Source organism: Rattus norvegicus, chromosome 10 (assembly GCF_021556685.1).
Source record: "Rattus norvegicus strain SHRSP/BbbUtx chromosome 10, alternate assembly SHRSP_T2T, whole genome shotgun sequence".
In the NCBI taxonomy this organism is placed as follows: Eukaryota; Metazoa; Chordata; class Mammalia; order Rodentia; family Muridae; genus Rattus; species Rattus norvegicus.
The window spans coordinates 71,361,051-71,388,178 of record NC_141543.1 but is presented as its reverse complement, the minus strand read 5'-3'; the positions used below and the strand labels follow the sequence as shown (position 1 = coordinate 71,388,178).

Genomic DNA, 27,128 nt, shown 5'->3' with positions numbered 1-27,128 from the left:
GGCAGTAGTCCACATATTACACTTGAATATTAAAACCCTACAGTGTGCCAGAACTGAATATACAGTGCCCAAGAGAAATTTAAGATACCTGACAAGCTATCAAGTCTACACTCAACACCCATCTCTCCAGATCAGCCTGGCTTCTTTTAAAAGGGGTCACTGAGGCACAAAGTAACGGGGAGCTCCTCAGGTCACTGAGGCAAGTCTATGTGGCCAACTAGCTGGCACAAGGCTCTCAGGAGCACAGTCAGATAATAAATGTCATAATGAGTACACGCTGGAACGCAGAGCCACACAACAATGTTCAAAGTCTATGTCCACCACTCTCAGCTACCCCCGTCCTCTTCCTGGACACTTGCAGATCCCACCTCAACTCTACAACTCTAGTTTTCTTTTTGTTTGGCTTTGCTTTGTTTGGAACATGGTCTTACTATGTAACCCTGGCTGTCCTAGAACTAACAGATCTGCCTACCTCTGCCTCCTTAACGTTGCAATTAAAGGTATATGCTACCACACCCAGCTTCAATTCCAGTTATAAGAAAAGTCTTTACAGTAAAAGCCAGTATTCCAATCAGAACTATAATCCGACTTGAAACTTTTACTGAAGAAACAACAAATTAGGACCACTTACAGAGAAATCAATTTTTGTTGATAGTATTCCAGAGATTTAGCAAGCTCACTGATAATCTGTTCATTATTTAGAAACAACCATACTTGACATTCAAAATGATTGCTTTGATTTAATTATGACAGTCAAAGAGCAAAGAGGGAATAGGGCACACACCTGGGACATTATCCTTACAAGTGTGTGGTCTAAAAAGTCATCCACATTTACCCAAATACAAAAAGGGTGATCAGCCACTAAGGCCTCTCTTTAAAGAATAACCAGATTCATAGTATGAGCAAAAGAGAAGTTGAGAAACGCTACGGTGGGTCCCAAAAGCTAGTTCCTATACCAGATACTCTGACCTCCCCACAGCATTTTGTACTAGACTAAGCAGGTGTCTAACCCAGAGAATCAGGATATCAGATTCTGCATAGGTTCTATTTGCAAGTCAGGCTCACAACAGGAAGATCTGGCCAAAGATAAATTATAACCTATTAGCAAATGCTACAATATATTTCTGTAAGTCCCTCAAGTTATCTGTCTGTAACAGAACCCAACACTGACCTTCTAGGCCAAGAATTTAACAGTAAAGAAAGCCCAACGAATGAGCTAAGGGAGAAAAATGGAGTGGAGAAGGGAGGATGGAGACCTGAGGAACACTGATCCCATTAAATATCATGAACTTGACAATAAGCTGGTTTCAGAGTACAAGTGCAGTCGAAATATTCCCTACCTGCCTCCCTGCATACCGAAGTGCAAGCTTTCCGCTCACCAAAGCCTGGACATCTTCTGGGCTACAAAAAAAACAAAAAAAGTAAAAAAAAACAAAAACAAAAAAAACAGTAACTTGGTAAACTGCGCCAAGACATAGGTTTAGGCTAACTACTAACCGGAATTCCATTGTGAAGGCTCAACTGAGAGAAAAATCAACCAAACCCGTAAGTCCCAACACTACAGAAGTTAAGTGTTTTCCTCACTCTTGGCCAAGGCTAGCGGTGAAAAGTAAAAACATCCCAAAATTAAAGCACAGCTAGGCATGGTAGTTCATACCTTTAGAGAGACAGAGGCAGTTGGATCTCTGCGAGTTCAAGGCCAGCTGGTCTATCTCAGAGAGAGGGAGAGAGAAGAGTGAAGGAGAGAGAGAGATAGGGAGGGAGGGAAGAAGGGAGGGAGGGAGAGAGGGAGAGGGAGGAAGGGAGGGAGGGAGAGAGGAAGAGAGAGGGGGGGAGAGGGAGGGAGGGGGGGAGGGAGGGAGGGGGGGAGGGAGGGAGGGAGGGAGGGAGGGAGGGAGGGAGGGAGGGAAGGACGGAGGTGGGGGGAGGTTGTATCCTATTCAAACACAACCCTGAGAATGTAGCTCAATTGGCAGAGTATTTGCCTGACATGCATGGAGCCCTTGGTGTGTTTCCCAGCATAGTAACTCACGTTTGTGATCCTAACACGTGGACAGCATAAATGTGCCCTTAACATCATCTCTATCTACATAAAAAGTTGAGAACCAGGTCTGGGGAGATGGTTCAGTGGTTAAGAGCACTTGTTGCTCTTGAAACCATCTTGAAAAATCAAGTCAAGTCCAGTCTGGGTAACATGAAATCCTATGTTCCCTGGCATATCCCCCTTGAAAGAAAGGGAAGGAGGGAAGGAAGGAGGGAGAAGGAAGGAAGAAATAATAAAAATAGAAAATTTAGAAAATCTAGAAGTCAGGGTTGAGGATTTAGCTCAGTGGTAGAGCGCTTGCCTAGCAAGCACAAGGCACTGGGTTCAGTCCTCAGCTCCGGAAAAAACAAACAAAACAAAACAAAACAAACAAACAAAAAAAAAAAAAAAAAAAAAAACAGAAAAATCTAGAAGTCAGGATCCAGGAGCTGGAGAGATGGCTCAATGGTTAAGAGCACTGACTGCTCTTCTAGAGGATATGGGTTCAATCCCCAGCACACACATAGCTGCTCACAAGTGTGTGCAACTCCAGTTTGAGGGAATCTGGAGCCCTCTTCTGAACTCTGCCAACACTGCACCCATGCAGGCAGAATGCACATAGACATGAAATTAAAAAAATAAATAAACACATTTAAAAGTCATGACCCTAGGTTAGGGAATGATTACCTACCACACATGAGGCTCTGGGGTCAGGCTCTACCCCCACTTAACTATCATGCCCTTAAAAGTTCGCTTTTAAAAGATTTACTTGGGGGTTGGGGATTTAGCTCAGTGGTAGAGTGCTTGCCTAGCAAGCACAAGGCCCTGGGTTCAGTCCCCAGCTCCGGAAAAAAAAAAAAAAAAAAGATTTACTTGGCTCATTGTCTCCCATTCTGGGGGACCAGTTGGCTAACACTAACCTACTATCTATTTCCTGAACTCTGTCCTGTGTTCAACACCGGTGAGGACAGAAATCTGAAGAGTGAGAAATCTCCAAGAGAATCTCCCAGTTAAGTAATTTCTAAAATCATCTCCCGAAGTCTAAAAGAGCAACAAGGGAAAGTGCACAGAACACCTCTGACCACCCCACTCTCTATCAACCAGCCCCATCGCCTGCAGCTACAGTTACACCTATTAGTGGCCCAACTCCCCACCTAAGCCATCTCTGCTGTACTGCATATTTGGTTGAAATATTAGAGTTCTTCATCCTCCAGATAATGCTCACTTACGTGTTGAGCATGATTTTGCACAGCAACATGTACTTCAGAGATGTGATGGCCTTGGGGCTATCGATGGAGTCATAGCCTTCGAATGCCTCATAGAAGTACGAGTATGCAGTTTTCCAGTCCTTCTCCTCTGCTGCATGAATAATACCTGGTCAATGAACAGAAAAAACAAAGGACCATATAAAATAACAGAACCATAAGAGAGCTATAAAAAGCCTTAGAAATTGACCCCAACAGCATCAAATTACTAATGAGCTCAAGTGTAAACAAAGGAATTGCCACAAGTCACAGCCAGTTCCCAAGAGCTGACATTAGAACCCCAGGTCTCTAGCCTCACTGATCAACACTACCTTTTTAAATGCTCAAAGGGCTTAGAGACCCAATTCAAAAGGAACCCCAAACCCAAACAGTGTGGTTGGTCCCTTGCTTCTTACCACCTAGTCCTACCACCACTGGAACAAATGTTTAACCTCCAGGACATCACCTGGACAGACAGACCAGTGAGCTGACACACACATGCCTGGACCACATGACTGAACTCAATAGTAACATCAGCTCTGGGCTGAGATATAATAAAGTGTTTGACTAACACATACAAGCCCTGCATTTAAACCCAGCACCAAATAAACTAGAATGGTTTCAAACATCTCTAATCCTAGCACTTGGAGGCTGAAACAGGAAGATCACAAGTATAAAGTCATCCTCAACTACAAATCAATTTTAAGGTCATCCTGGGTTTCATGTGTCTGTATCTCAAAAGCAAAACAACAAAACTAAAATAAAAAATAAGAATTAGTAATGAGGGCTGGAGAGATGGCTCAGCAGTTAAGAGCACTGACTGCTCTTCCAGAGGTCCTGAGTTCAAATCCCAGCAATCACAGGTGGCTCACAACCATTTGTAATGGGATCTGATGCCCTCTTCTGGATTGTCTGAAGACAGCTATAGTGTAAAATAAATAAATAAATCTTAAAAAAGAGAGTTAGTAATGCAGCTTTTTCTAAGTTGAGTTTTGTTTTTATTTTCTCTTTGTTTAATTTCTCAAGAAAGGGTCTCACTAGGTAACACAAGCTGTCCTGGAGCTCACTATGTAGACCAAGCTGGCCTCCAACTCTCACAGAGACCCACCTCTCCCTCCAAATGCTGGGAGAAGAATGTGTGCTACTGCACCTGGTTAAATCCAGGACTCATACTGAAGCAGCTTTCCTGATTGGTAACACTCCACAACAGGTTATTTCTTTCATTTCAAATAGACCTTATCTGTGAAGGTATTTTTGCCTATATGCAATCAGTGTATAATAAATCTCATATAACCCAATTCCATAAACAGCTACACACAACTAGCTAGTATTTCTTTATGCTAATAACAAAGTTTATCTAGCTAATCCCAATTTGGTTCCTCTAGGTGAGCTTAATGTTAGCTAAAATGACTATATGCCCTGTATGTTCTCACCTGAAATGACATGGAAGTTAGTAGCCAATAGGCTGAGAAGCTCCTCTCTATACTGTAGCTTAACACCTTTACCTTTACCTATAACCTACCATCTCCCCCAGGGAGAGAAGAGTCTAATCCTAAGTTCAATTTCCAATACCCGCATAGTGGCTGACAACTATCTGTAACTTCAGTCCCAGGAGATCAATGCTCTCTTCTGGCTTCTGTAGGCACCAGGCATACAAGTAGCACACATACATGCAGGCAAAACACCCAGTCATATAAAAATAAATAAATCACACACGTAAGTTAGTTCAAAAGCAAAACCAGAGAGCCAGCAGAGGTGATGTGATCTGTGAGTTGGAAGCCAGCCTGGCTCAGAGCTATATGAGAGCCTGTGTCAAAAAAAAGAAGGAATGAACAAAGGACATATGCAGAAGAGGCATCTGATTTGGGTCCAGAAAGATATACAGGAATCAATATACAGGGTACAAGTTTATGAAAAGACAGAACATTTGAAATTAGGATTATCTTCTAACAGCCCTGATATGTGGCCCTTTCAAAAAAAAAAAAAAATCCTACAAGTTTCCGAGAGTCTCTTAAGAGACTAATAGATTTGTTTCCCACATGTTAAGCCAGTCTGGAAGACAACTCCTACCATTCTTAGTAAGTAACTAAGAGGTAAATTAAGTGAGACCCCTAAGGTATGGCTCTGACAGCCAAGTTTCAAGCCAGGCGCACTAATAACTATGTTCTTAATTATTTTAGACAGTTACTAGGAAAACGCTGATTAGAAAGGCAGCCTTGTAATTGGTTTCTTTGAGGAAGTTTGGGCCAAATTAGCCAATTGTTTTCCAGCCTCAGTTCTACCCTTATTCCACCCAACCCGCCCATCCCCATCCCCATTCCTTTCATGCTTAAGATAAGGTGAGCAGTAAGAAAGTGCATCTCATGCACTGCTGGGCCTGTTACCTGACTGCATGTCCAGAGTGGCCTGCAATTTAGGGGGGCAGTAGATAGCATTTGCTGTGGTTCGAGCAGAGGTTAAGGCAGCTCGGGCTTTCGGCAGATTACTCAGAGCATGGTAAGTTTTGCTTTCTAAAAGCTGTACTTCAACCAAAAGAGCTTTATCATCCATCTTTTTCAACTCCCGAAGCAGCTGAGAACCTGGAAAAGAAAAATACACATATGTGTTTGTTGCCTCCACCCCACCCCCACGCTACCCCCACCCACTCTTTTAAGATAGGAACTTACTATGTAGCTGTGGATGGCCTGGAAGACCAAGACTACGAAGACCAAGCTGGCCTAAAGGTGTGAGCTGCCATACTCAGCCTCCCCATCCCACCCCCAAAGAAAGTTTGTTTGGGACTGAAGAGAAAGTTCAAAGGTTAAGAACACTGGTTGCTCTGGCAGACCACCTGGCTCAATTCCTAGGACCCACATGGTGGCTCACAACCATCTGTAGTTCCATTTCCAGAGGAACCAATGCCCTTTTCTGCACCAGGCATATATATGGTACATACAAACACTCATATACATATTTTTTATTTTAAAAAAGATAGGTTTGTTTTAATTTTGTGACCGTGTGACTGAAGAATATGTACACATATACATAGGTACGATGCCTTTGCGCTCACAGACACCAAAAGGACACCAGGCACTCTCTCCTTCCACTTTCTACCTACTTCTCTGAGGCAGTCTCTTCCTAACTCTGGGGCTCCCATTTTCTCACCTAACCTGGAAGCTAACAAGTCCCAGTGATCCTCCTATAATCCCAAGCCTTGAAGCTGGTAATTTTTCTAGATTTTCGTGTTGGCCTTAATTTTAATATTATAACACCATAAAATCTCACTCTCCACTTATGGCACTGAGAAGAAACCTTCTAAAACTCATACAGGTCACTTTTATAGCCCATGCAAGAACTAAATTTCTTTCTAATGGGCTTTCAAAAGAAAACTGTATCTCTGAAGTTTTTATTCTAACTACAACACTGGAGCTAATAGTCCTACACACTCACACCTAAGTTTACCGTAAGAATCTTTCCCATCTACCTACCAATCAAAGCACTGTGTAAGAAACCCTGGAAGCAGACATAGTGAAGGTGTGACTGTAAATAACAGCTCTTAAGAGAGCTGTGACAGAATGAGGTAGCCTGACTGGGCTACACGGTAAGAAACTGCTTCAACAAGCCAAACACAAAGAGAACAGGGTACAAGGGCTCATGGGGCAAGGAAGGAGTTTTTAGATACACCAATAGTCTCCAGATACACCTTATTTCGCCAACTCAGAGAAGACTATCATTTATATCATGTACAAAAATAACTTCATATGAATAAAAGGCCTAATTATGAGCATTAAGGCTATGGTGCACATCTATAACTGTAATAGGAGGCTGAAACAGGAGAAGTATGAGCATGAGCCCAGCCCAGCCCCCCCCCCCCATATAGTTAACTCCAGACCCAACATGGGCTATATAGTAAAACCTGGTCTCCAAAAGAAAGAGAAAAGAAAGAGCAACTATAAAACCTCTTTAAAATAAAACAAAGAGCCAGGTGTGGTGGTATACACCTTTAAACTCAGCACTTGGAAAGCAGAAACAGGCAGATCTCTGAGTTTCTAGCCATCCAAGGCTACATAGTTTAACCTTGTTTCAGAAGAAAAACAACTAAAGGCTTTCAATTAATTTTTATACCAGTAGGATAAACAACAAAAGAAATGAAAAGGATAAACAGCACCTCATTATAATTTAAATGTGCTTTATTCAACGTGCACACAAGTGGGGGGCCCAAGCCCATTAGTGACTCAGCAAACACTTGTAAGTTCAAGGACAAGATTTTTGTTTTTTTGAGATAGGGTTTTTTGTGTGGGTCTAACTATCCTTGAACCTCTGCCTCCTGAGTGCTGGGATTAAAGGCCTGCACCCAACAAGCCTCAGAGGACAACTCTTGACAGTCAATCTCATGTGTCACCTCATGGGATCCAGGAATTAAACTCAGGTCCTCTGCTGAGCTATTTGTTGGCACAAAACTTACTTTAAAAGACACCATCAATAAAATAAAAAAATTTAACAGGCATGTCAGCTCCACCTATAACCCCAGGATTTGGTAGGTAGAGACCAGGAATTCACAGAGAAAATTACACAGCTAGACTAGCTGAATCCAAAGTTCAGGGGAGAGACCCTCCCTCAGAACATAAGGTGCAAAGCAATCAAGGAACATACCCAATGTCAAACTGTGCCCTCAGACACGAACAAATGTGTATATATATGAACATGCATACACATATGCAATCACACCACACACACAGTATAGTACAATACACCAGAATGTACTACACAAAATGAGAACATCTGAAAAAGTGAAGAAATAACTCAAGAATGGGGGGAAATTCTTACAAATACCAATCCTCCTAATTGATGGGACTAAATATTTTCAAATGCTAATTAATTGAGTAAAAAATAAAAACAGGGACAGCAGGTAGTCCGGCACGGTGATACACACCTTTAATGCTACCCAGCACTCAGATTCAGAGACAGAGAGAGTCCTTAGTTTGAAGCAGGCCTGGTTTATAGAGCAAGTTCCAGAAAGATAATTCAGCTAATAAAGGTGCATGCCTGCAAGCCTCCCATGAGTTCAGTCCCCAAAAACCACACAGCAGGTAAGAACTGATTTCCTTGAGTTGTCTTCTGACCTCCACAAATGCGCCCACACAGATGCTACATACATGCACTCACACAGAGAGATAAACCAGTAAGTAAATGTGAAAAATTAGGATTTAAAAATCAAGGGAAAACACAGAGTTGGATCTGTGGCTCAGCCTTGCTATTCCAGCACCCAAGGTATGAAGAGTGTCATGAGTTAAAGCTAGCCAAGGCTACAAACCAAGATCCTGCTACCCTACAAACAACAAACAAACAAAAACCTAGTAATAAGTAACTCAATTAAAATTAGCTCTGCATCCTGTATCATTAAAGAAATGCAAATCAAACCATAAGGAAATCCTACTTATATACATTAAGGAAACTACAATAAAAGATAGTACTGATGAGAATGTTTCTGCCCCTTGGGAAAAACCTTGGTTGCTCTTCAAAAAACTATAACTAGCACTTGTGCCAGTAACTCCACTTCTAGGCCTGTATTCAAAATAAAAACAGGCGCAAGTAAAACAACAGTATTCCACAAACAGTACAAAATTCTATCACATGATGAATGAGGATCCAGCCATAGGCTGGGGAACTGCTCAAATGGTAAGGTGCTTCTACACTAACCTGAGTTTTGATCTCCAGCACCCAAGTGAAAGGTTACTGCACAGACAGAGGTAAAAGGATCCTCGGCAACTGGTGGCCATCAAGTCTAGCCAATCCATGAACCACCACTCTCAGTGAGAGACCCTGTCTCTAAATTAAGGTGAACAATAATTGAAGAAGATACCCAGCATCAACCTCTATTCTCCATACATACATGAACCAGCAAACATGTACACAAACGGTACATCCAGTGGACAACTGTTTAGCAATAATCAAGTGCCGACACACGTGACAACATGGGTGACTCTCAAGAACATTATTCTAAGTAAAAGATGACCACATGTTATATGACTGCATTCATATAAACTGTCCTAAACAGTAAGATGTATACAGAAATCAAGCAGCAGTTCCCTAGGGCTTGAAAAATGGGGTGAGGAATGAAGAATTAATGAGACTAAAGACAGCTTCTTTCTGAAGTGATAAAAATGTTCTGAAATTAGTGGTGGTCATTGCGCAAACTTAGTAAATACAGTTTTTTGTTTTTAAAATCACTGAATTATGTAACTCTGAAAGATGAATTTTAGAGGCTGGGTAGATAACTCAGTCTGTAAAGTACTTGCCACACAAACTTAAGGACCTGAGTTCAAGCCCCAGAACAAACAAACAAACAAACCAACAAGAAACAAACAAATAGGGGGGATGTGTCAAGGCATGGTGACACTTTTAATCCCAATTCTGGGGAGGCAGAGAAAGGAGAATCCCCAGGAGCTCAATGGCCAGCCAGTCAGTGTACCCTAACCAGGAAGTCCTAAGTCCCCATCTCAAAAACAAGGTGGAGTCAGGCACAGTACCACCCGCTGTTAGTTCTAGCACTCAGGAAACAGAGCCAGAGACACTGATGGATCTTGTGAGCTGAGGCCAGCTATTCTACATAAAAAGGTTTTGGGCCAGCTAGGGCTCCATGAGGCCTTGTCTCTAAATAAATAAATAAATAAATAAATAAATAAATAAATAGGCAGGTAGGTAGAACACACCTGAGGAACAACACAGGCACACACACACACACACACACACACACACACACACACACACACGAATGTTATAAAGCTATCTTTTTTTTTTTTAAGCTACTATCTTCTTAAAACATGAAACTAAGGGGTTGGGGATTTAGCTCAGCGGTAGAGCGCTTGCCTAGCGAGCACAAGGCCCTGGGTTCGGTCCCCAGCTCCGAAAAAAGAAAAAGAAAAAAAAAAAAAAAAACCATGAAACTATTGGCTAGACATGGTGGTGTACAGCTTTAATCCCAACACTTTGGAGGCAGAGGCAGGCAGAGTTCCAGGCCAGCCTGGTGTACAAAGAGTTGCAACACAAAGACACAACCAAGAAACCTTGCCTCAAAAAATGTACAAACGAACAAATAAGCAAACAAATAAATAAGAAAGTGCCATTTTTGCAGAATAAACACTAAATACTGGCAATATTTTTCTGCAAGAAATCATGGAGCTGGCCTGGCCAAGCTGCCTTAAGAGGCATTCATCATAGGTTTTTCACATTAGATTCCATGGCCCCTGGGGCACACTGAGCCTTCCCATTCCCGAGAGACTGAGGTACTCCCTCAGGCGGTGAAGCACTCAGACCACTTTGTGTGTTCCCTTAGTAGTCATTGAGGCACAGAAACTTGACAGGAGATTTAGTCTTAGACATCAATCTTGTATACCCCATATACCTTGCAAACATTATATCCTGACAACTACAACTGTATTGTTCCTGGCAATTGTCATTATATTCTGTTGCAGATAAAGATATAAAGTATCTGACTGCTCTCAATAAAACTGTCACAGCCTCAATTGTGCTGTGGCCAGTCCAACTTGGCCCGATTTAATTCCTTGAGGCCATCATCAGGTGACCTTGAACCAGTGAGTAAACCCAGGTGCTTATAGGTGGCCCAGAAGATAAAATATGGAGATTTAAAAAGGGGGGGGGGGGGCTGGGGATTTAGCTCAGTGGTAGAGCACTTACCTAGGAAGCGCAAGGCCCTGGGTTCGGTCCCCAGCTCCGAAAAAAAGAACCAAAAAAAAATAAATAAATAAAAAAATAAAAAAATAAAAAAGGGGGGAGGGGGCTGGAGAGATGGCTCGGTGGTTAAGAGCACCGACTGCTCTCCCAGAGGTCCTGAGTTCAAGTCCCAGCAACCACATGGTGGCTCACAACCACCTGTAATGAGATCTGATGCTCTCTTCTGGTGTGTCTGAGGACAGCTACAGTGTACTCATATACAATAAAATAAAATCTTAAAAAATAAACTTAAAAAAAGGGAGAAAAAAAAGAAAAAAAGGGAGAAAAATGTTAAAAGGTGAGGAATTCTTGGGAATCATGTGCACACAAGTATAAGGTAGGAGCATTCACTGGAGATAAAAAGATGGGGCAGGGCTCAAAGAGTAACAAAGTTGCTGGAAGGAAGAGTTAAAGCAGATGCTATCAGTTGATGAAGTTCCCCGAGTTCATTAGCAAACTTCAGCCTTCTTTCCCAAGAGGGATCTCTGAATCCCAGCACTTGGTCACACTGAGGAAGAGCCTTAAGGGAAAATTATATGTAAGAGGACTAGGGAAAAAAATCCTAATGATGTTTTTCAGCTTTAAAAAGAAATAAAAACAGTAATGGATTAAAATGACAGTTAACTTTGAAAATGAAAGTGATCAAGAAAAAGAAGAACACAGGAAATATACAAAGAACCTCAAGATATATTGTGAAGCCTCTCTTTCTCAGAGTTGAGGGTTCTCCTCCTTGTGCTGATTTTGCTCCCCCACCTCCGGCTCCAATTTCCCCTACTCTCTACCCTGCCCATTAAACGAAGTTCCTGATAGGATGGAAACTTTTTTCCTGATGTTTCACTTATCTCTTACCTCTTACCGAGGTTGTTAAGGAAGTTTCTCACCTCCATGAGAGAATTAACTCCTCTTAAGCCATAGCACAAGTCTATCAGCTAAGAGACTTTGTATGGAGTGCAAGAGGTCAAAAAGACATGGAAGCCACTCTTTTTACCAGTGAGTGAGACACCCAATCCTAATAACCCAAGGCACAAGTTAGAAATTATATTCCCATTTCATTAAGACTCTTAAGGATTTTCAGCAGACTTGTGCTCAATATGGACCAACTTCCTTTTATATTCTCTCCTTGATTCTATTTCTGGGAAATCTTTCCTTCCCTCTGGTGGAAGATCTTAGCAAATACTTGCTTTACTAGGTATAAATATTGACTTCAGAAGACTAATTATTCAGAAAGATGTCAGGACCAAGCTATTAAACATCAACAAAATAGGGGCTGGAGAGATGGCTCAGTGGTTAAGAGCACTGACTGCTCTTCCAGAGGTCCTGAGTTCAATTCCCAGCAACCACATGGTGGCTCACAACCATCTGTAATGGGATCCAATGCTTTTTTCTGGTTTATCTGAAGATAGCTACAGTGTACTCATATACATAAAATAAATAAATCTTTTTTTTTAAAAAAAAAAGAAAAAACAAAATAATGAACTCTTAACTTTTGAAATGTTAATAGAAGGCATACATAATGATAATCAGTGACAGATCACATATCCCTCTCAGGTTTATGACCAAATCAGTGCTTTGGTTTTACAGGCATGGCCTAACCAAATTCTGGAAAAAAGACTGAAAAAACTTTCTAATATTAGATGGGACCTGATGAACCACATCAAGATTTCGTTTTCTATCTTTTGCAGACAGTCAATCATCTGAGAGTTGACAGGGATGCAGGAATGATCACTGTTAAACAACTGGCACATGAAAATGCTAATGCTACACGCCAGTTTGCCAATGTTCTTCTTTTAAAGGGAGATATTATAGACTCAAGTGCCTCCACATATACTCACGGGTTAACTCTGGCTACAACCCTCCAAGGGTAGGTAATGCCTCAACTACTGGCAGGCATTCAACAAGGAAAAATAAAACCTTAAAAAAGAAGTCTCGGGCTAGAGAGATGGCTCAGCGGTTAAGAGCACTGACTGCTCTTCCAGAGGTCCTGAGTTCAATTCCCAGCAACCACATGGTGGCTCACAACCATCTGTAATGAGATCTGATGCCCTCTTCTGGTGTATCTGAAGACAGCTACAGTGTACTTACACATAATAAATGAATAAATAAATCTTTAAAAAAAAAAAAGAAGTCTCGGGGTTGGGGGTCTAGCAAGCGCAAAGCCCTGGGTTCGGTCCCCAGCTCCGAAAAAAAGAAAAGAAAAAAAAAGTCTCTTCTTCCTTTTCTTATACATTATACAGATGATATTCTACTTTCTGCTAAAAATAATAAAATGCTACAAGATCTGTTTACAAAATTAAAAATTGAATTATTTCTTTAAGCTTGCATTCCTTATTTAAAAATATTAAATTTTTTATTAAATACTTTAAATGACTTAACAATGGCTTTTACTATTTTATGCCCCTGTAAAATATTAAAAACCAATGCTGGGCTGGAGAGATGGCTCAGCGGTTAAGAGCACCGACTGTTCTTCCAGAGGTCCTGAGTTCAATTCCCAGCAACCACATGGTGGCTCACAACCATCTGTAAAGAGATCCGATGCCCTCTTCTGGTGTGTCTGAAGACAACTACAGTGTACATATATATAAAATAAATGAATAAATCTTTAAAAAAAAAAAAAACCAATGCTCCTGCACACATACAAGCCTACTCAGGAATTTTGCCAAAAGTTTGATATAACCCAATCATAGACATTCCTTAAAACCCTCAGGGTCAATCTTTTGTAAAAAGAGATAATGGACAACCTACATGTTATTTAAAAGCAAAGGAGGGGGAGCAAGATAGTATGGCTACTCCACACAATATTTTGTCTTTTATATATACAGTACAATTTTTTTTTAATTTGGGGAAGAATGGTCTTACTTCTGCAGAATGTTTTTGAGCCCCTCTGAAAAAATTCACAATCCTTTGGAGAATCCAATTCAATGTCCCAGATCCAGTAAGTCCCTAGAGCCGAGGTTGTGTTTGTTTTTTCTCAGGGTGCTAAAAGTCAGTGTGACTACTTGAAAAACCTATGACACATGCCTCTCAAAGTAGTTAGGCCAAGGCACTCCATGGTTGCCTGCGATTTTCAACTTAATCAATAAGGGAAATGGGATATTATTATTTATAAAGAGCAAGTAGAGACAGGCATGATACCACTTGCCTGTAATCCTAGCAGGAGGGAGGCTAAAGCAGAAGCCCAACTTAAAAAACCTGTCTCAAAGAGAAAAAAAAAGTAACTAGAAAGAAGGTTCAGTGGTTAAGAACACTTTCTGTTCTTGCAGAGAACCCAGGTTCAGTTCCCAGTATCCACATGGTGACTTATACCTCCCATAGGCATGCACACAGTACACATACATAGTACATGCAAGTTAAACACTTAGACACATAAAATAAATGCAACAGCAGGCAATGGGAGATGTCTAGGGTATTTAAAGGTCACATAAGGAGGATTTAACTGACACCAATGACTGATCAAGGAAGAACGCCTTCTTCAATGGTGTACCTACTGGTGAGGTGCCCGTAGTCCTACAAACTCTCATCCATGTTAACCACAGCCTTAATCCACTGGATTACAGAGGAAAACATAATAGTATAGGAATGCAAATCAGAACAAGGAAAGAGACTAGCATGGTGGGAGGGGAGAGAAAAGGGTAACAGGAGTTGAGTATGACTGGCATACATTGCATACTTCAATGAAATGTAATAACAGAACTCATTTATATAATCATAAATGCTAGCAAAGTCTCCTCCTTTTCCTCACTGGGATCCTCCTTGCTCTCTCCCCAGGACTGGAATTACAAGTCTGTTACCACACCTGGCTTTTGACATGGGTTCTGGGGCTCAAATTCCTAAGTTTGCATGGCAGGCATTTTATAAACTGAGCTATCTCCCCAATCACCAGAACTCACCTAATCAAAGTCATGGAGTGCAGTGGCTTGCTTGTTTAGCTGTTTGTCTCAGAATATTCACTGAGTTATACAACTTAGCCACCACAAATGTCAGGTGTTCCTATGGAGCTGTGCACCTTGTGTTCTTGGGACAGGATTTTCCGTGAGACTTGGGGCTGCCTCACAGGTTAAGACAGACTGACTGACCAGTAAGCTTCCGGGTTTCTTCTGTCTGTCTCCTAATAATGGGATTGGAGACCTTGTACTTGAGTTCTAGGAATCAAACTCAGATCCTTGTGTGTTCACAGCAAACGTTTTGCCAACTAAGCCATCCCACTTGTGGACTTTTGACCAAGGTATGATGCACCATGCCCAGCTCCACTTTCAAATTTTAATAGACTTTAAAGGCCAACAAGATGGCCTATCATCAAACCTGAGTTCAATCCAGAATCCACAAGTTAGAAGAACAGACCCAACTTCCTAAAACTATTCTCTGACCTCCACATACGCAGTGTTATTTGCATATATGCATTCTCCCTCCCCCTACCAAAAACAAAGTGTAACAAAAATAAAGTAGATCTGAAGTATATTATGAATGGTAATGTGAGGGGATAGCTAGCACATACATCAGGCAGCTCACAACTACTTGTAACTCCAGCAACGGGGATCCAACATTTCTGATTTCCATGGGTAGATACAGATATGAAAATATTCATAGACGTATACACATAAAAATAAACATTAAAAAATAAAATACAGGGTGATGGAGAAATGGCTCAGCAGTCAAGAGTGCGAGCTGCTCTTCCAGAGGACCCAGGTTCAATTCCCAGCAACCACATGGAAGCTCACACTGTCTAACTCATGTTCCAGGGGATCCAACACCTCACACAGACATACATGCAGTCAAAACACCGAGGCACATAAAATAAAAGTAAAAAAATTACAAAAAATTATAGTAGCTTTATAGTAGCCTATAAAGCAACTGTAACTTAAAAACTTAAATCTGAAATTACCAAGATATTATGCATAAAATAATCTAAAAAAATTCATGGGCTGGAGAGATGGCTCAGCACTTAGGAGCACTGACTGCTCTTCCAGAGGTCCTGAGTTCAAATCCTGGCTCACAACCATCTGTAATGAGATCTGATGCCCTCTTCTGGTATATCTGAAGACAGCTACAGTGTACTCACATATATAAAATAAATAAATAAATCTTTTAAAAAAAAAATTGGGGGTTGGGGATTTAGCTCAGTGGTAGAGCGCTTGCCTAGCAAGCACAAGGCCCTGGGTTCGGTCCCCAGCTCCGAAAAAAAAGAAAAGAAAAAAAAATTCATTTACTATTTCAATAAAATGACTTTTACTGCCTTAAATTTAAAGCTTAGAAATGATGTCTGTTCTATAAAATTGAGATTAAGCCCAGCTGGCTTTCCAGAAATTTATATCCATGCTACTAGGTAAACATTAGCACTGAGCTGCACTTCTATCCCAGTCTTTTAGAAATCTAAAGCAGCACTTTACTGTGACAAATTTATAAATTTGTTAATTTATAAACTGTAATCTACCTAGAATACTTCTTAGACACAAGTAAACTTTGACTATTAACAATCAGTAAGAATAACCAAATTTGGAATCCACTCATTTAGCTAGCTTAAAGGTCTTATTTTGATTTCTACCAGTTTACTTACCCAAATGTAATGCTTCCTGGTACCTCTTGGTATCAAAATACAAAGACACCAGCCTTGCCTAGAAAAGAGAAAAGGCATTGATTACAGGGAACAAGGGGAAAAGCCACAGAAGGCAACCAAAGGTTGACACTCACAGAACACTTACTGTTCTTTCTGTACAAGATCTGATGATAACATCAAGTTCAACACAGCAACTGAACTCAGTCCCAGTACTATTTCTTACCATGGCCAAAGGACTGTTAACTATACCAACTGTTGGAATTTTCTATACTAAAACAGCAAAAGTATCTCAAAACTTCAAGAAAAAAAAAAAAATCAAAATAATTTAAAAGACACCAAATATGGTAGTTCACATCTATAAACCCAGAATTCCGGAGACTGAGACAAAAAAGTTTGCCAAAGGTCTGAAGCCATCCTAAGCTGTAGAATAAGAGAATGTTCTTAAAAAAAAAAAACAAGAAAAAAAAAAAAGGAAAGAACTTCTAGCAGGGACATTCCTTCAGGAGACAGAGGCACTGCTCACACTTCTGTCTTATCTAACGTGACAGAGCTGAAGCCACTGTTAAGTAGACGCACCTCCAATGCTTGGCGTAAGAAGGTTCTTTTCTCTGATTTGGCCCATTCGATGCATTCTAAACATAGCTCGACCTGCAAGAGAGACATGCATATAACACGATGCCTTACCTTCTTCCAACTCAGCACAATTAGAAGCAGGAAAGCTCTAACTCCCTTCTTTCAGACTCCCCATGTTGCACACAGTCCGTAGGACGCTGGCCCACAAGATCTCAACATGTAATGCTTACGCTGGAATCAAGAAGCAACTTGGCTTTTAAACATTATATTCTGGCATGGTGGTGAACACCTGTAGTTCCAACATTTGTAAGGAAGTAGCAGGCACGTCCCTATGATCAGTGAGCCTGGTCTACATAGTGAGTTCCATGACAGTCAGGGATATATAGAGATACTGTCTCAAATTTTTTAAAAAAAAGTGTTCTTTGGAAAAAGCTTCCTCTTCTACATTCCTACTAGATATTCATAATTTCTCAACACATAGTCCTGGAATGTCTAGTTCTATGACATCGTAGGTATCTTTAAAGCACAGCTCTCTCCCTGAAGAGTTGAGAATAGTAATGGTAAGCACTGTGACTATGCTAGCAAAAGGAGGTGAAACACTATCATTCACACAGAAAAACAAATACAGTAAACTTAATTTATATTAAAGGGGAAGATAGGGGGTGGAGAGATGGCTCAGTGGTTAAGAGCACTGACTGCTCTTCCAGAGGTACTGAGTTGAATTCCCAACAACCACATGGTGGCTCACAACCATCTGTAATGGGATCTGATGCCCTCTTCTGGTGTGCCTGAAGACAGTGACAATGTACTCATATGTAATAAATAAATAAATCTTTTCTATAAAGGTTGCTAATAATAATAAGGCAATGAAACAAGAAACTGAACTTTCTGGAGAACTGCTAATGCAATGGGTTCTTATGTAAATTCAAAGTTCTTCTGAGAGATAGACATTGTAAGAGAGGGAAACTGAAGAGAATAATCTAACCTGATGAGATTGACAAGTTCATGAAGTAAACAAAAACAACACTGAGACAATTCACTAGGACTAAGCTAATGAATTCTAACTAACACCTCACTGAAGCCCTCTGGTGGCTACCTAATCTCCAATGTTAAACACAACTAATCTCCACAGAACAAAAACTAAACTAAAAGCAAACCCATCACAACCTTAAGAGTTTTGCAGTATGTTATAAAAAGCCAAATTCAAGATATATTCATAATATGGATGGACTGAAAATATTCTGAGTTTTGTTTTTCTGTGTATTCAAGACAGGGTTTCTTTGTGTAGCCTTGGCTGTTCTAGAACTAGCTCAGTAGTCCAGGCTGTCCTCCAACTCACAAAGATCCACCTGCCTCTGCTCCTCAGTACTGGAATTAGAGGCCTGTGCCACCACTGCCTGGTTGTTTTGAATGTTTTTAGCAAGGAAAATACAATAGTCTTAAGTCATATATGACTTGTGAGGCTAAGACAATGTCCATCAGTTTTACCTGGAGTGATTTCCCAAATAACATAAAATAAATGCTGAGAAATTGGTAGATTCCGCTATACTATGTAGTACTTCAGTAAATACTCCAAGGGATTGAGGAGATGGCTCCCCAGTTAAGAGCACTGGCTGCTCTTCAGAGGACCCAAGTTCAATTCTCAGGACCCACATGTGACACCAATTCCAGGGGATCTAATACCCTCACACAGACAAACCTAAATGCAGGCAAAACATCAATGCACATAAAAAACTCCAAAACAGGGGCTTGAGACCCCATATGAACAACAATGCCAACCAACCAGGGCTTCCAGGGACTAAGCCACTACCCAAAGACTATACATGGACTGACCCCGGACTCTGACCTCATAGATAGCAATGAATAGCCTAGTAAGAGCAACAGTGGAAGGGGAAGCCCTTGGTCCTGCCAAGACTGAACCCCCAGTGAACGTGATTGTTGGGGGTAGGGCGGTAATGGGGGGAGGATGGGGAGGGGAACACCCATTTAGAAGGGGAGCGGGAGGGGTTAGGGGGATGTTGGCCTGGGAACCGGGAATGGGAATAACAATTGTAATGTAAATAAGAAATACCCAATTTAATAAAGATGGAGGGGAAAAAAAAAAACAACTCCAAAACAGTCCTAAGCAAGAGACAGTCCAGTCTACTCTAGCATCTCACCCACCTTCATTTCCCTGAGAATCCAGACGTTAAGCAATTTTCACAAGGTCACATATTGGCTTTCCCTACCCACAGAGTTCTTTCTGCCTTAACCAAAACTTCAGTTAAGGTCACTACAGACACCCTCCTCGAACAAGAAAGTTTCTGTGCCTTCAAATGAATTTGCAATCTATTTTCAATTACTGAATATATGGTTTGCTTTATCTATGGTAATAATTATGAAACCAGTTCCAGAGAAAAAATTGAAAGGTCACGCAGCTTGCCACATAGTCATTTTGTCTGAGTGACTTAGTGCTTGGTATCCATCATGTGGATACCAAGGATGGACATAAGGTCATCCATCAGGTTTAGCAGCAGGTATCTTTACCAGCAAGCCATTTTGTCAGCCCCTCCCTTTCATTATTAATAAAAAGCTCTTTAACACAAATCTAGCTCTCTTAACAATATTCTCAGAATTCCTCAGGCCTCAACAGCACTAAAACAGGGAGCCATCTATGCCTTCCTTCTCTGTTTTCACATTACCAGAGAATTTTAAAGAACCAAGATCAAGGGCTGGGGATTTAGCTCAGTGGTAGAGCGCTTACCTAGGAAGCGCAAGGCCCTGGGTTCGGTCCCCAGCTCCGGAAAAAAAAAAAAAAAGAACCAAAAAAGAACCAAGATCAAACACTGTATCAATTTCCCCACAACAAAAACTTTTGAGTCACCTAAACAAGGAAAAGTGAGATATGTTCATATCTCATTATTAAATAAACTCTTATCTACAGGCTAGCGAGATGTCTAACTGGTTAAGAGAACTGGCTGCTCTTCTAGAGGACCCATGTTCAATATTCAGCGCCAGTCCCCCAGGATTTAACAACCTCTTCTGGCCTCTGAGGGACACTACCTGGTTCACAGACACACATGTACACAAAACATATATATATATATATATATATACACATATATGTATATATATGTGTGTGTATGTATGTATATGTATATATAAAACATATATAAATAAAATCATTAAGTTAAAAAGACAAAGCCTCAGATCTTAATTCAGGAAAATGTTTTCTGAACACCAAACCAAAGGTCTGATACAGTCCTTGTCCTTCAAGTACTAATTATGTAATTCTTTTAAGATGAACTACTCTAGGAGCCAGAAAGACAGCTCTGCTATTAAAGGTAACTGCCAGCTCTTGCAGGAGACCTGACTTTAGTTCCCAGCACCTACATGGCAGGTCACAATGCCCCATGTAATTCCAGTTTCAGGGACCCAACATTCTCATCTGACCTCTTCAGGCACTGGACACACATGGTGCACATATATACATGCAGGCAAGACACTTATGCCCATAAAATAAATCTAAAAAAAAATTTTAAATAGCCATAGAATGTGACATATGCTGGGAATGGGGAAAGCCCTGAGTTACCTCAAGGTATAGGATAATTCCCAAGTGAAACTATGTTGAAAATGGTAAGGCAAATGCATAATTGTCATATAAGGGTAAAAAAAATCAGAAATATAAGATGTATAAAATAGAATGTGGGTCACTGAAGAAGTTAAGATCACATCAACATTAACAAGAAAAAATGCCCAAGAAAGTAAACCTGAGAGGAGATTACAAAGGAATACTGCACACCATGAGGAGCAGACGGGTTCTCAGCAAACCAAGCATGAAACGTATTCAGAAGAGGGGGATCAAGGTGCTGGAATATACTGTATTCCAGAAAGCCATGAATTACCTAAAGCTGACAGTGGAGAGCCACTGAAGGCTCAATCAAGAACAGAAGAGATACAAAAATTTTTGAATGCTAGTTAGTAAAATATCTTGAAAATAAGCCAAGCAGTGCTGGTGCATACCTTTAATCCCAGCACTCGGGAGGCAGGGTACATAGATCTCTGTGAGTTCAAGGTTACAGTAAGATGGTCTCAAAAGAAACCAAGAAAATCCAAAAAACAAAACAGATAAAAAGGAAAAACAAAATAGTTAAAAAGAAAACTAATATAAAGCCAGGCAGTAGTAGTGCACGCCTTCAATCCCAGGACTCAGAAGGCAGAGGCAGGCAGGTCTCCTCAGTTTTAGGACAGCCAGAGCCACACAGAAAAACCCTGTCTCCAAAAAAGAGAGAGAGAGAGAGAGAGAGAGAGAGAGAGAGAGAGAGAGAGAGAGAGAGAGAGGGGAAAAACAAAAAAAAGAAAAGATAAGGTGGGAGTAGGGAGAAAGAAAGTGTGAAAGTCAAGTGTGGTAGCACACACCAATAATCCAGAAAGCTGTCCTCTGACCCCAACACATGCATCATAGAACATGGGTACACAGACAAAGTAGAATTTTTTTTTCATAGCAAATAACCTGTAACTCACAAAAACTACCAAAAAGAAAATCCAATCAAAGAAATAGACAGGGGGCTGGGGATTTAGCTCAGTGGTAGAGCGCTTACCTAGGAAGCGCGAGGCCCTGGGTTTGGTCCCCAGCTCCGGAAAAAAAAAAAAAAAAATAGACAGGATTTTTTTTTTGATAAATTGCTAATTGTCAAAAAAGTCTCTAATTAACACTGAAGTTACACACACATAGACATGACACAATGCAGCAGGTATGGTAGTGCACGCCTGTAATCGCAGCACCTGGAGGCTACAAGAGGATTTCAAGTTCCACAGCAGCCTGAGAGATGAGAGCCTGACTCAGAAGGACGATGAGCCCAGCGAGGGGTACACTTGCAGTCCTAGCACTTGGAAAGCAGATTTGGCAGAATCTCTATTGGTATGAGGCCAGGCTGGTACACCTAACAAATTCCAAACCAGTCAGGACTACACAGTGAGACACCTCTAAAAAAGGACAGATTAATTATTTAAATTTTCTACAACATGCCTGAGCACTTCCTTCTACTCTTGGAAAGGGAAGGAGGTCATTAATTGGAGGAAATGAACAACTGCAATGTGCAGAAACAGTAGAGAGCCCAGACATGGAGCCATACAACAAAGCCAGTGAGTACCTCAGATCAAATGAAAAGAGCACCATGTGTGAGCTGAGTGTGTTTCCGCAAAGGAGTAAGGGTTAAAGGCCTGGTGGCCTGTGCTTTTTAATCCTAGCACTCCAGAAGCAGAGGCAGGTGGGTCTCTCTGAATCCCAGGCTGATCTGGTGGTCAGCATAATGAGTTCCAGGTTAGCCAAGGATACACAGTGAGACTCTCCAAAACAAACAAACAAACAAACAAACAAACAAAACCTGAAGAAAAAATTATTTTTAACCTAAAAAAATTTCTAAGTAGCATTTATTAGTCAGAAGTCAACATTCATTGGTCAGCCTGTCTTAAGGAATGCTACTTCAGACCAAAGATGAACTCACAGATACAAAGTACAATTTAGAAAACAAGTTAAGACTTGATTTAAAATAAATAAACAGGGGCTGGAGAGATGGCTCAGCGGTTAAGAGCACCCGACTGCTCTTCCAGAGATCCTGAGTTCAATTCCCAGCAACCACATGGTGGCTCACAACCATCTGTAAGGAGATCCGATGCCCTCTTCTGGTGTATCTGAGGACAGCTACAGTGTACTTATATATAATAAATTAATAAATCTTTAAAAATAAATAAATAAATAAATAAACAAACAAACAAACATTTCTAAAAAGTATTTTTAATTCACCAAATAACTATAATATTTTGATTCAAAAGCATTTATCTAGATAGCATCTATTTTTAAGCTATCATAGACCACAAACAAGGAAACTGAAGACTGCAAATAAAGTTAATAGCTTGGCTTCATCAGAGCGGGGGCTGGAGAGATGATGACTCAGCAGTTCATGACCACATACTGTTCTTGAAGAGAACCTGAGTTCAGTTCCCAACACCCACATAACAGTGTACTACCATCCATAATACTAGTTCCAGGGCATCTAATGCCCATTTCTGGCCTCAAAGGGCACCAGACTCATATTTAGTGAGTACATATACATACATGCAGGAAAACACTAATACACATAAAATAAATAAATCTAAAAAGTAAAAAAGCATCAAAGCAAGAAAACAAACTTAACAAAATAGAATTCCAAAGTAGGATCCATGTGTCCTGGATTTCTGAAACCCCTCACTCATTCCAATATACTACTGTGGGATTTCGTTGTCACTGCAAGTTCACCTAAGATACAGTAGATAATCAGACATAGCAGCTGGCAATTCTAGCCCCCGACTTTATGTATTATCACACATCTTATATTTCATCTGCCTTCCCTCCTAACATGTAATCCTCATGAGAGTATTACTGTGTTTTGTCGGCTCTATCCCTTCTGGCTATAATAGGCACTCAGTAAATACTGGGTCCTGAGAGGACCTCTTCTGAACAGCTCAAAGTCCACTTTAAACTTGTAAGTAACATGTATAAAAACATCAGTCACTTCCCAACACATGAAACACAACAGATGGATGCTCACCCCTTAATAAAGGCATGTAAGCCATACAAAACATGACAAGAAAGGATGCCACAAGGCTTAACTGGTGCTCGTAAGAAACTTCGTGACACAAGATGAAAGGTACCACAGACACAGAGAACATTACAAAGGTGTGGCAATACAATACCTCAAAGACAAGAATCAGTTTGTGACCCTGATGTAATGAGGATTCCAGGGACCACTGACAATCTCCACTTACAAAGCAAAGCATGGAACAGACTCAAAGTATCAAATGCCCTGTAACAAAGAGAAACTGACATGATAAGTCCTGAGCACCCTCCCAGCTGTCCCTTCCACACAGTGCCACAGTCAAGTAAGTAGGCATCTTTCACTGAAACACACTTCTTTCTCTCTGCTTCCTGTCACTAATATAACTTACCTCCTGCCCTGTAGCTGCTTCCATATCTAGAAACAGATCAAGAAGAGACCGGACCAGACGAGCTGCTTTAGCTTTACTGATGGAATTCAAGAAAGGTCGTACATACTTCAGGAGTCCTCCAAGCTCTGTGTGGATGGCAATTCAGAAAATAAAATGTAAATTTTAATATTAGAAACAAAATCTTCATTTAAAAATGAGCCTCAGGGGGTAAAGATGCTTGCTGCTAAGTCTGAGGCCTACGTTAGAGCCCTGGACCCAATTCCTGCCAACTGTGTTTTAAGCTCCACACAAGCACATGGCATGCATGTATTCCCCAAATACACACTAATTAAGTGTTTTCTAAAACTCCATTAAACTCTGTCTAAGAAAACTGAGCTGCTATAATAAAAATCATTCCTTGTTTCAGTCTAATGGAACACACTAGAAGTTTTAACAATTCCCAGCAAAGCCAGGTGTGGTAGGTGACATCTGTAATCCTAGCACTTAAGGAGGAAGCAGAACTACAGTGACTCTGAGGCCAGCCACATAAGTTCTAAGTCTACAGTGTGGGATGCTGTTTAATTATTTTTAACTCACAGCAGATAGTAGAACATCAACAATGTTATCACCTACCAAGGTTGTACTCCACTCCTGCTTATTCACTGGATCACTATGTTACCTCCCAGGAAACGCCCATCTACACATCATTTATCCATTTTAATAAAAGAAACCCAGCAAAGTACTTCTGTTATCAAGAACGGTCTTATCAAACATGAACTATGCTATGCACCTGCCCACCATGGACAAAATCACAACCAGCAAATATCAAGTCACAAGGGTAATCTTTTTACCCTTCAGACTGCCTTAACAGTCTCCCTCAGACAGATGTTTCCAACTCCAGGCTTCTAAAGTGTCCCTGTGCAGCCTTTCAGCAGTAACAACACTTCTTTAGTACAGTGAGATCAGGATGACTTGTCCTTTTCTTTTTTAAATTTATTTGTTTATTTTATGTATATGAGTACACTGTAGCTGTCTTCAGACACACCAGAAGAGGGCATCGGATTCATTACAGATGGTTGTGAATCACCATGCAGTTGGTGGGAATTGAACTCAGGACCTCTGGAAGAGCGGTCGGTGGTCTTAAATGCTAAGCCTGATTAATAAGTATTTCATTATACCCTTTAAAAATTCCTCATTAATCTCCAAAACCTAAGTCTGGGGGTTGGGGATTTAGCTCAGTGGTAGAGCACTTGCCTAGGAAGTGCAAGGCCCTGGGTTCGGTCCCCAGCTCCAAAAAAAAAAAAAAAAAAAAAAAAAGAACCAAAACCTAAGTCTGAAGCAATGACTTAAAAAACTGTCCATCACAGACAACTCATCTCAAAAAACAACCAAACAAACAACAACAAATAAAAAACAACTAAAAATAAAGCTTTCTTCTCCCTTTTAGAAGATGGCAACTCAGGAAATCTAAGAGAGTAACTTTAGTAACAATAGAGAGGTGCATGTTAAACAAACAAACAAACAAACAAAACAAAATTAGACAATGCTTTGTTTTGTTGTTTTGGAGACAGGATTTCACTGTGTGGCCCTGACTGTCCTGGAATTCACTCTGTAGACCAGGCTGGCTTCAAACTCAAAGATTCATCTGCCTCGGGGATTAAAGACGTGTGCTGCCACCACCCAGCAACAATGTTTTTAGGATTTATTTTTATCGTTTTTAATTACATGTGTGCACCTGCAAATAAGAGCAAATGTCCTCAGAGGTCAAAGATCGAAGAACTCAAGATGCCCTTAGAAGAGCAAGAGTTAGAGTTAGAGTTGTAAGCAACACAATATGGAGTGACAGAAATCAAACTTGGGTCTTCTCAGATAATAACAAGTGTTCTTTACTGAGCCATCTCTCTAATCCCTAGACAATGTTTTAACTAAACAAGAAGTATTTTGGGAATGTAGGTTGAAGCAATCTTAGTGCCAGTGTCTCTTTAATATTCTCTAATTGTAGACTCATCCTCCTGAGAACTCTAATTCAGGGCAAGCAAACTTTGCCCTCCTGAAACAGAAATTCAGTGTCCTTGAACTCCTCATCTGCTCAAGTCAGAGGAGACAAAGAACTATGTGAGGTGCCAAAGGAGAGCTCTATACAGAATGCAAACCTCCATCTCGTCACTCCCCAGGACTGACTTGATTCTCAATGTCTAAGACTTCTTCCCATTTTGTATTCTCATTTATGTCATATATTCACTATCAAGGTGCCTTCATACCAGAAGCCCACCTGAAGTATATTCCTAACTTCCATAAATTCTATATAGCCTTTAGAGGTTTAACTAAGGAACTATTGAGTCTTCCATACAACAGTCAACAGTGAATTTTTTATCTCTCATCAAATTCCTTCTTGTGCCCTTCTCTCTGCTTCCTGTCCACCATGAGTTTAACAGTTCTGTTCCACTTGTGCCCTCCCTGCTACAAGAAGTGAAAGCTCTAAAACAATTGGCAAAATAAATCCCTCTTGCCCTAAGCAAAAAATCCTAGTCCCATATGGAGTGCCCCAGCACTCAGAAAACTAGGGCAGTAGGATCACAACAAGTGAGTTCTACAGAGAGATAATCCTGTTTCAAAAGAACAGAAATGAGACTCTGTACACACACACACACACACACACACACACACACACACACACACACACACACACAGGTGCACTCGATACTGTATTTATGTAAATTTAATTATTTATACAGGTATGGATTGTGTCTGTAGAGGCTGGAGGAGAACCTAGCTGGCATGTACTCCACTATTAAGATATATGCACCACGGGGGTTGGGGATTTGGCTCAGTGGTAGAGTGCTTACCTAGGAAGCACAAGGTCCTGGGTTCGGTCCCCAGCCCCATAAAAAAAAAACAACAACAACAAAAAAAAGATATATGCACCACTAGTTCATGATGGCTTTATTTACTTAAAGGACATCTGACACAAAAATCCTTCTTTCATATTTTTCTATTATGTTTGAAAAACTGTGATTTTAGTGATTAATATGTTCAAAAAGCAGCCTATTCCAATCTTGATCAAAGAATTTTTGGAAAC

The 27,128-nt window shown here is 40.6% G+C and overlaps 1 protein-coding gene across 7 annotated transcripts in view; it reads right to left on the bottom strand.

Moving 5' to 3' along the window:
- Positions 1 to 27,128, bottom strand: part of Psmd11 (proteasome 26S subunit, non-ATPase 11) — a 45,745-nt gene that overhangs the window by 10,995 nt on the left and 7,622 nt on the right. For all 7 annotated transcript variants that reach the window (NR_172065.1, XR_015630611.1, XR_015630612.1 and 4 more), the window contains 6 exons: positions 24,071 to 24,195; positions 17,108 to 17,179; positions 16,532 to 16,589; positions 5,652 to 5,846; positions 3,253 to 3,397; positions 1,341 to 1,401 (listed from right to left, as the gene is read on the bottom strand). Coding sequence is in view for 3 of the 7 variants with exons in the window: in XM_087572040.1 (XP_087428166.1) it covers positions 1,341 to 1,401; positions 3,253 to 3,397; positions 5,652 to 5,846; positions 16,532 to 16,589; positions 17,108 to 17,179; positions 24,071 to 24,195 (656 nt within the window). In the remaining 4 variants the exon portion in view is untranslated. The remainder of the gene's footprint in view (positions 1 to 1,340; positions 1,402 to 3,252; positions 3,398 to 5,651; positions 5,847 to 16,531; positions 16,590 to 17,107; positions 17,180 to 24,070; positions 24,196 to 27,128) is intronic.